The sequence below is a fragment of the Bombina bombina genome, chromosome 3 (genome assembly GCF_027579735.1).
Source record: "Bombina bombina isolate aBomBom1 chromosome 3, aBomBom1.pri, whole genome shotgun sequence".
NCBI classification, from domain to species: Eukaryota; Metazoa; Chordata; class Amphibia; order Anura; family Bombinatoridae; genus Bombina; species Bombina bombina.
The window spans coordinates 286981952-286995733 of NC_069501.1; the positions used below are offsets into that span (position 1 = coordinate 286981952).

Sequence of the window (13782 nt, forward strand, 5' to 3'; positions counted from 1 at the left end):
AGATTGGGCAAACGTTTGTGTGTTCTGGGGGTAACGTTTTTATTTGGACATTTGTTTGAGGGTTCATTTGGCTGGCATATTTGGGGTTTTTATAACCCACATGGCTTGCAAACAAGGTTTGTTGGATTTTGTGTAGGCCCCAGCAACATCGAGTGTGGTGGGCGGGGCCTATTTTCGCGCATTTAGTTATACAGTCAAGCAGCAAGCAGCTTCTCCAGAGGTCCTGATACTCTTCTGGGGCCATAATCCTCATATTATTATTCCCTAAGGGCAGGTAGGGCCACAGCAGAGCTGTGGCAAGGTGCTAACAGGGTTTTGTTACCGGTTTTAGTCATTTATCAATCCGTTTTTTTCATTTGGGGGTTTACTGCTTATTTACTTGTGGTGCAATCCTCCTAAAGTTTACTGGGTACACTGTTAAAATTTCAGGAAATTTGAAGCAATTTTAACCTATTTTGCAGTTTGTGTATGCCTTTTTTTCTGTTAAAGGCACAGTACCGTTTTTGCAAATTGTGTTTTTTTTCATTAAATAAAGTGTTTTCCAAGCTTGCTTGACCTCATTACTAGCCTGTTAAACATGTCTGACATTGAGTTAACTCTAAGAAGGAAAGAATAGAGGGCGCCACATGGTGCAGGTCATAAAATATAGGTAAGGGCAACAATTGGATCACAAGAATCCTACTCACACAGTATAAAGCACCAATGTGCAGTATTCGCAGTCCGGAACCACACGTCGTCCGGTAGACCTCCGTAGGGGTGTGTCGCCAGATGGAATTCCTCGTCTCACCAGAAGTTGTCACTCCAAAAATATTTTGCTTAAATAGTATTCCACATAGGGATGTATACACACTTCTCATCTGAAAATCGCCAAAAACAGCTGTTTTTGGTGATTTTCAGATGAGAAGTGTGTAGACCGCGGGGCATAGCGGTGGCGCCTTATCTAGACGACATTCTAATTCAAGCGTCGACTTTCCAACTAGCCAAGTCCCACACAGACTTAGTGTCGGCTTTTCTAAGATCTCACAGGTGGAAGGTGAACGTAAAAAAAGAGTTCTCTTTCCCCCCTCACAAGGGTTTCCTTTCTAGGGACTCTGATAGACTCGGTGGACATGAAAATATTTCTGACGGAGGTCAGGAAATCAAAGATTTTGTCCACCTGCCGAGTTCTTCATTCCATTCCTTGGCCGTCAGTGGCTCAGTGTATGGAGGTAATTGGTCTAATGGTAGCGGCAATGGACATAGTTCCGTTTCCTCGCTTGCATCTCAGACCACTGCAACTATGCATGCTCAATCAGTGGAATGGGGTTTATGCGGATTTATCTCCTCAGATAAATATGGATCAAGAGACCAGAGACTCTCTTCTTTGGTGGTTGTCACAGGATCATCTGTCCCAGGGAATGTGTTTCCGCAGGCCAGATTGGGTTATAGTGACTACAGACGCCAGCCTTCTGGGCTGGGGTGCAGTCTGGAATTCCCTGAAAGCACAGGGTTTGTGGACTCGGGAGGAGGCTCTAATACCGATAAATATTCTGGAATTAAGAGCAATTTTCAATGCTCTCCAGGTATGGCCTCAGCTGGCTTCGGCCAGATTCATCAGGCTCCAGTCGGACAACATCACGACTGTGGCTTATATCAATCATCAGGGCGGAACAAAGAGTTCCTTGGCGATGACAGAAGTCTCAAGGATAATCCGATGGGCAGAGGTTCACTCTTGCCATCTGTCAGCAATCTATATCCCAGGAGTAGAGAACTGGGAGGCAGATTTTCTAAGTCGTCAGACTTTTCATCCGGGGGAGTGGGAACTCCATCCGGAGGTGTTTGCTCAACTGGTTTGGCTATGATGGCGTCTCGTCAGAACGCTAAACTTCCTTGTTACGTATCCAGGTCAAGGGATCCTCAGGCAGTACTGATAGATGCTCTAGCAGTACCCTGGTCGTTCAACCTGGCTTATGTGTTCCCACCTTTTCCTCTCCTTCCTCGTTTGATTGCCAGAATCAAACAGGAGAGAGCTTTGGTGATCTTGATAGATCCTGCGTGACCACGCAGGACTTTTTATGCAGACCTGGTGGACATGTCATCTCTGCCACCATGGCCTCTGCCACTGAGACGGGACCTTCTCATTCAAGGTCCATTCCAGCATCCAAATCTAATTTCTCTGCAACTGACTGCTTGGAGATTGAACGCTTGATTCTATCAAAGCGGGGTTTCTCTGAGTCGGTCATAGATACCTTGATTCAGGCTCGAAAGCCTGTTACCAGGAAAATCTATCATAATATATGGCGTAAATATCGTTTTTGGTGCGACTCCAAAGGTTACTCCTGGAGTAGAATCAGGATTCCTAGGATTTTGTCTTTTCTCCAAGAGGGATTGGAGAAAGGATTGTCAGCTAGTTCCCTAAAAGGACAGATATCTGCTCTGTCTATTCTGTTGCACAAGCGTCTGGCAGATGTTCCAGACGTTCAGGCTTTTTGTCAGGCTTTAACTAGAATTAAGCCTGTGTTTAAACCTGTTGCTCCCCCATGGAGTCTAAATTTAGTTCTGAAAGTTCTTCAGGGGGTTCCGTTTGAACCCATGCATTCCATAGATATTAAACTTTTATCTTGGAAAGTTTTGTTCCTAGTTGCTATCTCTTCAGCTCGAAGAGTCTCTGAACTATCTGCATTACAATATGATTCACCTTATCTTGTTTTCCATGCTGATAAGGTGGTTTTGCGTACCAAGCCTGGGTTCCTACCTAAGGTTGTTACTAACAGGAATATCAATCAAGAAATTGTTGTTCCTTCTCTGTGTCCTAATCCTTCTTCTAAGAAGGAACGTCTGTTGCACAACTTGGACGTGGTTCGTGCTTTGAAGTTTTATTTGCAGGCAACCAAAGATTTTCGTCAAACATCTTCTTTGTTTGTTGTCTATTCTGGAAAGCGTAGGGGTCAAAAGGCTACGGCGACTTCTCTTTCCTTTTGGTTGAAAATCATCATCCGTCTGGCTTATGAGACTGCTGGACAGCAGCCTCCTGAAAGGATTTACAGCTCATTCTACTAGAGCGGTAGCTTCCACATGGGCTTTTAAAAATGATGCTTCTGTTGAACAGATTTGTAAGGCTGCGACTTGGTCTTCGCTCCATACTTTTTTTTAAAATTTTACAAATTTGATACTTTTGCTTCTTCTGAGGTTATTTTTGGGAGAAAGGTTTTGCAAGCAGTGGTGCCTTCCGTTTAGGTTCCTGTTTTGTCCCTCCCTTCATCCGTGTCCTAAAGCTTTGGTATTGGTATCCCACAAGTAAGGATGAATCCGAGGACTCGGTACATCATGCAAAAGAAAACAAAATTTATGCTTACCTGATAAATTTCTTTCTTTTGCGATGTACCGAGTCCACGGCCCGCCCTGTCTATTCAAGACAGGTGGTATTTTTTATTACAAACTTCAGTCACCTCTGCACCTTATAGTTTCTCCTTTTTCTTCCTTTGCCTTCGGTCGAATGACTGGGGGGTGGAGTTAAGGGGGGAGCTATATAGACAGCTCTGCTGTGGTGCTCTCTTTGCCACTTTTTGTTGGGAAGGATAATATCCCACAAGTAAGGATGAATCCGTGGACTCGGTACATCGCAAAAGAAAGAAATTTATCAGGTAAGCATGAACTTTGTTTTTGTTATGGTAAATTAGTCTTATCCAATAAAAGGCATCTCAGTTGAATGTGGGTTGATCCATTCTAGAGTCATGATCAGGATTTTTCATCTACACTTAGGCCAGCTTGCAGAATTCATAAAGACTTGCTCATGTGAAGTATCTCATTTTACTGTCATGTTCTGCCATGCCTCTTTTTTTTTTTTTTTCTTTTCTTTCTCTTTAACTCTTTTCAAGTTTTTTTTTTGGCTTTATAATACAAAGTATGCAAATATAAAAGGAATTAACACAGAAATTAAAACAATACAGAATCAACACAACATTGGAGACCTTCTATAACAAAGATAAGGACACTTTTGGTCCTCACAATTCATTGTATATATTATGAACAATTAGAAGGATGATAAAAAAGGCTGATTTTGGACCTTATGATTATCACTACAAGTGACTTAGAAAGAGGTTACTCATGGACCTCTTATGATGGCCACTTCTGAACTATGTCAAAACAAGTTACTTAAAGGGATATGACACCCAAAAATGTTATTTCATGATTCAGAGAGAGCATGCGATTTTAAACAACTTTCTAATTTAATTATATTATCAAATTTTCTTCGTTCTCTTGGTATATTTGTTGAAAAGCAGGAAATGTAGGCTTATGAGCCGGCCCACTTCTGGAGCACTATATGGCAGCAGTTTTTCAAGAATGTTACCCATTTGGAAGAGCACTAGATGGCAACACTATTTCCTGCTATTTATTGCTCCAGATGCCTACCTAGGTATCTCTTCAACACAGAATATCAAAGGAACGAAGCAAATTTGATAATAGAAGTAAATTGGAAACTTTTTTTTTAAAATTGGTCTGCTCTGTCTGCATTACAAAATTAAATTTTTGGGTTTCATATCCCTTTTAAGATCCCTTTTAAGATTGTAATTTCGACCCTCAATTCAAACTCTCATTCATCTGTATGAGCTAGCTGACCCTGTTTTTTCTTCTTCTCAGAGTGGTGGCTTTGTCCTACGACCTTTATGATGGAAGTGCTCCTGGTTCTCCTCTTGTGTTACTTCATGGACTGTTTGGCAGTAAATCTAACTTCCAGTCTATTGCTAGTGCCTTGGTGCGCAATACAGGCAGGAAGGTAAGATTGTCTGGCTTATGCACTCAGCATTTCTGCCATAATATACAGATACATATCCTTTCAGTCTATCTGCTCCTCTACCGATTTTTGTCCTGTATTCCCTTTCATAAATTATTTTAACTCGGCTAGACAAGATGTCTGCTGTCTCTAAACATAAATCAACTTGTAATTACAAGATTTTTGTGTAGCCTTATAATAAATCACAGTACCAACCAACTTTATAAAAATATTAAGCCTTGTTTGCTGCAATTGTATTTCAATAGCCAATCTCACTGCTTATTGGTGTAAACTAGGTATGTGTATTCGGCAGCTTCGTTAGCTGGCGAATATGGAAGAAGACAGTCACTCGTGGCATTGTTTTTTTTTTTTCTGAGCCAGGTTTCTTCTTGTGAAAGTGCAACGCACTAGATCTGGATTTGCACAGATCTTAGTGTGTTGAACCTTCAATAGAAGAAATTTGCCTCCTACCACATTTGTCAGCCAGTCATTTTTTGGCATCCTTTCCATTGTTTTGCAGTATCCTTTAAAAAGACAAAAGCCCAAATTTTCTAAGGAAATTACAGGAAAAGGGAGGAAATAAATAATAAACAATGAATATATATATATTGCAATTTTTTTTTTCTACATACAAACATTTTATACCACAATCCACAGTAATGTCCATTACTGTTTGGTTCTTCCCTCTCCCCAGTTGAGATGGTTTCTTTAATGTAATGATATGTAGTGATGTATACAGTGTTCTCTCCAGGACCTATTTAATGGGCACACCCCCTGGCTGATTTTACTGACCACCCAGCTAAAATTTAAGTCAATATTAAAAGGATATGAAAATACCCCCCCCCCCAAAAAAAAAAATATTTTGTGATTCAGACAAAACATTTGATTTTAAAAGCAAGTTTCCATTTTACTTCTATTATCAAATTTGCTTCATTCCCATGATATTCTTTATTGAAGAGATACATAGGTAGGCATCTGGAGTGCTACATGGCAGGAAATAGTGCTGCCATCTAGTGCTCTTGCAAATGGATAACATTCTTGCAAAACTGCTGCCATATGCGCGCTTCTTATCTTACGTCTCTGCTTTTCAAGAAAAGATCCCAAGAGAAGAAATAAAATTTGATAATAGAAGTAAATTAGAAAATTGTGTGATCTATCTGAGAGAGAAAATAATTAGGGTTTATGTAGCTTTAAAGGGACATTAAACACTAAATAAATGCTAGATAGAATGAAGCATTCACAGGAACGAATAGTCTGAGAATAGCATATAGATGTATTTTTAAAGTTTCATTACCAGTTTAAATATTAACAAAATAAGTGTAAGGTTTTAGTGTCAATAAAACAATGGGGGCTGCCATGTTGTAACTTAGGTTACCTTCTCTGCTGTGGCCAATTAGGGACAGTTATAAATAGGTCACTAGAGTGTGTAGCCAATGGTTGTGTCGAATATAGCAGTTCCATTTCTAACAGGAACTGAAAAGCTCACAATTTAAAAATGGAATTAAAGGAAAAGGGGACATAATAAATAATGAAAGTATTTTGTGAGTGTCCTGAAAAACAGAAAAAGAAGAGGCGCTCTTTGTGCAGCGAGTTCCAAACAGCTGAAAATCTACCAATAGTGCTCAAGGTAATATACTCACAAACATGAGTGCACATACAGTGCAATAGTAGACAGGCCGAAACTTCAGAGCCGTTCGGCTGACTCCTCAATGGCGACTCTGCCAAACAACTACAGAAGCCCAGGTGCTGGTAACGATGGTCCGGTTTCTCCAAACAACCTCCGTGATAGGCTGCTATAAACAGCTTAATGAAGGATCCAGTAGCTGTCAGTATAGGGTAATCACAAAACCCACAGGAGCAAGGAAGAGTGATAAAAAGTCAGTTTATTAAAAACATTTAAAAGTTGCTGTGCAACGCGTTTCTCGGCTAACAATGCCGTTTCATCAGGCTTTACTTTATACAGTTTACCATTTTATATTACCATCTCAAATTGTTTAATGTCCCTTTAAGTTAAAATTAACTACTATTACATTTTATGTTTTTTTGCAAAAATTATTACTACATTTATGTTGAGTTCTGCAATTAATTTGTGGTTTGAATAGCATACGTAATATTTATAAATATCAGAACATTTTATAATATTGCAAAGTATTACAACGCTTCCACCCAGCTACTTCATAATGCCACCTGGCTGGCAACATTTTCTGTGGAGAACACTGTACATATAATGCAAGTTATGAGCTTTTTATTGTTCTCTAGTGTGTAACCTGTAGACACCTCATATAAACAATATTGTTGAGTAAGTAATTAACTATAAAGGATGAAGAGAAGTAATTAATATTTGCAGAGCCATTCATTATTTCTCTGCATGTTCAAACAGGTTTTGACACTTGATGCTCGTAACCATGGTAGCAGCCCTCATACTAACATTATGACTTACCATGCAATGAGCGCTGATGTACAGCACATCCTGGAGAAGCTTCACATCCCAAAGTGTATCCTGATTGGCCATAGCATGGGAGGGAAAACTGCCATGACCTTGGCATTGCAGCAAGTAAGTTAGCAAATGATGCAGGGCACAATGGTAGTCCCATTGTCAAGCTAGTGTGTGTATGTATTTGTGATTGAGATATATATATATATATATATATATATATATATATATATATATATATATATAAAAATTGAACAGTCTTTTTTTAATGTAATAATGTGTTTGTGTGCCTTTTTTCCCCATAAATGCTGCTCTTAAGGGTCATAATAAAAACCTTACGGCTAGATTACCAGTTTTGCGGTAAGAGCTGCTCGGTAATAACTTGCACGTTTATTGTCACCGCTCACTTACTTACAGCGCTGGCATTACAGGTTTACTAAAACCCGGCGTTATCAGGCAAAAAGTGAGTGTAGAGCAAAATTGAGCTCCATACCGCACTCCAATACCAGCGCTGCTGAAAGCTGCGGAGAGATGGTTTTACGTGCTCGTGCATGATTTACCCATAGACATCAATGGGGAGAGCCGGCTGGAAAAAAGTCTAACACCTGCAAAAAAGCACCATAAAGCTCCGTAACGCAGCCCCATTGATTCCTATGGGGAAACAAAATTTATGTTTACACCTAACACCCTAACATGAACCGCGAGTCTAAACACGCCTAATCTTACACTTATTAACCCCTAATCTGCCGCTCCGGACATCGCCGCAACTAGAATAAACATATTAACCCCTAAACCGCCGCACTCCCGCATCACAAACACTAGTTAAATATTATTAACTCCTAATCTGCCGCCCCTAACATCGCCGCCACTTACCTACATTTATTAACCCCTAATCTGCCGCCCCCAACGTCGCCGCCACTATACTAAATTTATTAACCCCTAAACCTAAGTCTAACCCTAACACCCCCTAACTTAAATATAATTAAATCTAAATAGACTTCCGGTGGGTGGCGCACCAAGATGGCAGCAATAGACTGAAGCTCTGAAACATCTTGTCAGTAACAAGCCTTATGATAGCCTGAATCTATAGCCATCCACACCTCTCTTGACAAATCTGTGTCCGAGAACCTTTGTGGATAGAGACAACACCACCTTCTCTCCCACGGAAGGCATTTTACAAGATATTGGGGAGAAACGGTCCAAGATGGATTCCCTACTTAAAGAATTAACCATCTTCTCATCGCAGCTGGATAACCTTATGAGGTCTTATCTTGCACTTTGCGAAGCGATCCGGTCTGCTCAGAAACTCCCCGCATTGCCAAATGTCGCCCCTGTATCTGCGGGGGAGATTCCTCAACCCCTATGTGCCTCATGCTCTTGTACTCCTGGGGAGGCTGCGGGGCCGGAGTGCGACCAGCTTATCCCGGATCAAGGCATGGCTCCATTTCACCCCTCCAACACACCCGCTCAGCTGGATGACAGCCCTCACAACAATCCACTATGCAGCGCCGTGGGGAGGCAGCCGGACTGTACTTCTGAAAGAGAGCGCTCTGTGACACTCCATTGGCTGCATGGTTTTGACATAAAGAACATGAGTCTTACCTTACTGAGAAAGGGCAGGCCGCAACACTTCCACAGCGCAAAGGGACTCTTGCCAATACTGGGAGATGACTCCACACCGCGACTCAGGAAAGGCGTTGGCTGATCTATCAGGATACTAACAGAGCAGAGCTTACTACTTCCCCTATGCTTGTCGGAACTCTGGATCACTGATGCTCATTGACTAGGCTGTAAGCTACACATGCTGAGCAAGCTATTGGGGTGACTATGTCATATACGCGGCATTCAGCAGATCTGACTATGGGTTAAATGCTGGGAACTGTGTATTATTGATTTAACTGATTCTGCCTAATTCTCCTGTGTCTGCACTTATATTCTTCCTTTCCCATTCCCCTGCTTATGCAGAGATGCCTGGTGTGTAGTTTTATTTTATTGGTCTACTGCACACTTAACGGAACACTACTCTGGGTGATCTAGGGTGTTAAACATATATGCTGCTCTCCTCAGCACTTCAGTACAGTATTTATTTGCCAGCGCCTGATTATATCTTTCTAGAAAGCACCATGACTAGAAATACATGAAATTAGAGCAGCTTTGTATTAGTGACGGCAGAACTGGCTTTGTAATCCTTCTGAATGTTCTCTTGCATCAGCTATATAGTTGAACACCCTACTATTACAACCAATGGTAGGCAAATGATTCTTGTCGCAAAACTGTAGATGGTCTAAACATGATAAGCACATACACGTACGTTCCTACAAGAGATCTTAACTCCTTATAAATATATCAATCTGCATTAGCCCCTGATTTAAGGAGTGAATAAAGGGAACACCTCATACTCCAACTTTGTTGTTCTTGCTCTACTTGCATCTTACTTTGTGCTTGTCTTTAAAGGAAACTATCAACTGAGTCCAATTTAATTAGGTTGTGAAGTATTAAAAATTGCTCAGTGAAGGCTATCTATGTACTGAATCTTTACATTGCCCTCTAACTTTGCAGAAACATCTAGGACTAAATTGGGATTTTGCAACCTGTTTTGATTATATAAACTACTGCATTATTTCTGGGGCTGGACTAACAGTGTGAAGATTATAGCAGTATTGTGCAACCCAGTTATGTGGTGCTATGAATGCTGAGACTCTAGATAACTTTGTGGATGGGATTGGTTGTTTTTTATCCCTTGTTTGACTGATTAATTTGTTTGCTTGGTTTGTGTGTTTGTATTTGTTGTAAGTTAAAAAAAAAGATCCATTAAGGGCAGATTGGTATGGCATTGGGGTGTCAGTCTGTTTTTCTTAGGTTGAAAAGATGTTTGTCTAATCTTCTTGTGGCCCATCTTGTACTTTCCCTCTCTCATTTCCCCACCTGTACTCTCTCTATCTCATCCCCCTGCTTAAGCAGAAATGCTCTGTGTGCAGCATTATTTTATTTCGTTTTCTAAGCAAGTTGTTTGTTCTACGCTCAACGGACCATTGCTTTGGGTGAACTGGAATGTGGGCGTTACATACGCTGTTCTCCTCAGCACTTAGACGTAATGTTTATTTGTCCGCGCCTGATTATACTTTCTCGAGCGTAACACTACTAGAAACACAAAAAATTAGAACAGCCTTTTATTAGTGGCGTCAGATTCCTCCTTATATCTTCTGAATATTCTCTTGTATCACCTATATAGTTGAGAACCCTAATATCGTAGCCAACGGCAAGTAATTAATTCCCTCTGCAAAGCTGTAGTTAGTTTAATCTTGGTTAACATATATAAGTATGCTCCTACATAACGCCGTAACTCCTTATGGAAATATCTCATACTATAACTGTGTTGTTCTTGCTCTAATTACATTTTATCTTGTGTTTGAATGAGTCAAATTGTTTCTTTTGCCAGGGTCAGAAAATTATTAATTTTAAATAGGGATGTCGTTCAGGTAGTAGGGCATTAAATATATACCCAGCCAGGTTATACATGTACTGCTTTTTTTACACTGCCCTCTAACCTTTGCAGATGCCTTTTGAACTAAATCAAGACTTTGCAATCTGTTTTATTTATATAAAGCAATGCAGTGTTTTTGGAACTGGGCTGGCAGTATAGATATTATAATGGTTGTATGTAGCCCATCTGCATGGAAAACTACCCAGCACCTCACTGTGCCGCCTCATACTCTGGCGGAATCTATAAGTAATACGGACCTGAGCATTAGGCTTAGTCGGGCGGCTACGAATGCTAAAACTTTAGATAACTCGGTGGATGGGACTGGTTGTTTGCTATGTCTGGTTTGATTGATGGGTTTGTTGGTTTGGTTTGTGTGTTATTAGTTGGTGTTTAGTGTTTGGAGGGTTGAGGGGGGGTTCGGGGTTTAGTTGGGGATGAAAATATAAAATGAGGGAGCTGAACATATGTAGATAACAAGACTGTAAATTGTTATAGGTATTCGGGTTATCTGTCATGTATTGATCTCCTGAATTTCTGTTATGTCCTGAACAATGCTACCTCTAAGTAGATTGTGTGCCTACTGTATCTTTGGATGTAATCTTCATGATAATGTCTGGAACTGTTGATTGATGTATCCATGTGTTGGCTCTCAATAAAAAGAATTTAAAAAAATAAATAAATAAATCTAAATAAAACCTACTATTAATAACTAAATAATTCCTATTTAAAACTAAATATTTACCTGTAAAATAAACCCTAAGCTAGCTACAATATAACTAATACTTACAATTAGACTAAAATTATAAACTTTGCTCAGGTCTACTAATAATCTTTAAGACTTATGATATACGGTAATATCGGTTCTAAGGTATTAAGCTAACTAATCAATAATACAAAAGAAAAAAAAAAGATACCACACAACAGCACTCTTTGTCTAATAAAGAAATATTTAATTGATATAGTAAATTATCCTATACCAAACCTACTGTGCACAGTTTACAATAATCTAATATACCCAATGGCAATAGAACAATAAACATCATCCATATTAGATGCACACAATAATAAAATAAAGGAAGAAATATAACACTTGAAATAAATGCTCTTATTTAAATATGTCTGCACTTGCAGAGCTGAAAAAGGCACAGTTCATACTAAAATAGTTAAGGTACTTATCGTTCAGTGTCCTGGGTGGTGTAAGCAGGTAGCCATAACACAGAATGATCCACAAAAGGAGAAGTTTAACTTTTCAATCTCCCAGAAACCTGTTATAGCTTGCAACTACAGGAACTGTGATAAAGGATGACCACCATACTTCAGTAAACTACACGTAAGGGATTTTGGAAGGCCGCTACAGTCACATCACATGGCTAAACGACAGGTAAGTCCAGCATACAAACAGCCGTGAAGACCGATATCCGGTAAATTATCCTTCTACACTAACATCAATAGTAAGCCAGATGTAAGTGATTGTGGAAGGAACACTGCCGTCATACCTCACGGCCGGAAACCAGGTGATGCAGGTGAATCCGTTTCACAAAAAAGCCGCAATGACAGAGTGCTGATCTTTTCCGCCTTCTACCCTTACATGTGTGCCCAAGCAGGTAATCCAAAAAGTGCTGAATAAAGCTATCCGCTTGTCGGGAAATCAAGTGAGAGTTTCTCCTCAAAATACTCAGAATATTAACCCCTAAACCGCCGCACTCCCGCATCACAAACACTAGTTAAATATTATTAACTCCTAATCTGCCGCCCCTAACATCGCCGCCACCTACCTACATTTATTAACCCCTAATCTGCCGCCCCCAACGTCGCCGCCACTATACTAAATTTATTAACCCCTAAACCTAAGTCTAACCCTAACACCCCCTAACTTAAATATAATTAAAATAAATCTAAATAAAACCTACTATTAATAACTAAATAATTCCTATTTAAAACTAAATATTTACCTGTAAAATAAACCCTAAGCTAGCTACAATATAACTAATACTTACATTGTATCTAGCTTAGGTTTTATTTTTATTTCACAGGCAAGTTTGTATTTATTTTAACTAGGTAGAATAGTTACTAAATAGTTATTAACTATTTACTAACTACCTAGCTAAAATAAATACAAATTTACCTGTAAAATAAAACCTAACCTGTCTTACAATAAAACCTAACGTTACACTACAATTAAATACATTACCTAAATTAAATACAATTACCTAAATTACAAAAAAACAAAACACTAAATTACACAAAATAAAAAAAATAAATTATCAGATATTTAAACTAATTACACCTAATCTAATAGCCCTATCAAAATAAAAAAGCCCCCCCAAAATAAAAAAAACCCTAGCCTAAACTACCAATAGCCCTTAAAAGGGTCTTTTGCGGGGCATTGCCCCAAAGAAATCAGCTCTTTTACCTGTAAAAAAAAATAAAAAAAAAAAATAAACAACCCCCCCAACAGTAAAACCCACCACCCACACAACCAACCCCCCAAATAAAAACCTAACTAAAAAAACCTAAGCTCCCCATTGCCCTAAAAAGAAAGGGCATTTGGATGGGCATTGCCCTTAAAAGGGCATTTAGCTCTTTTTCAATTGCCCAAACCCTAACCTAAAAATAAAACCCACCCAATAAACCCTTAAAAAACCTAACACTAACCCCTGAAGATCCACTTACAGTTTTGAAGATCGGACATCCATCCTCAACGAAGCCGGAAGAAGTCTTCATCCAAGCCAGCAGAAGTGGTCCTCCAGACGGGCAAAAGTCTTCATCCAGACGGCATCTTCTATCTTCATCCATCCGGCACGGAGCGGGTCCATCTTCAAGACATCCGGCGCGGAGCATCCTCTTCTGACGACGGCGACTGAAGAATGATGGTTCCTGTAAGTGACGTCATCCAAGATGGAGTCCCTTGAATTCCGATTGGCTGATAGAATTCTATCAGCCAATCAGAATTAAAGGTGAAAAAATCATTTTGGCTTATGCAATCAGCCAATAGGATTGAGCTTCAATCCTATTGGCTGATCCAATCAGCCAATAAGATTGAGCTTGCATTCTATTGGCTGATTGCAACAGCCAATAGAATGCAAGCTTAATTATTAGTTATATTGTAGC

General features: G+C 39.6%; 1 protein-coding gene across 1 annotated transcript in view; it reads left to right on the forward strand.

Annotated features, from left to right (window-relative positions):
• Positions 1-13782, forward strand: part of ABHD11 (abhydrolase domain containing 11) — a 137419-nt gene that overhangs the window by 20159 nt on the left and 103478 nt on the right. The window contains exons 3-4 of the mRNA XM_053706342.1: positions 4621-4756; positions 7134-7307. Coding sequence (XP_053562317.1) covers positions 4621-4756; positions 7134-7307 — 310 coding nt within the window. The remainder of the gene's footprint in view (positions 1-4620; positions 4757-7133; positions 7308-13782) is intronic.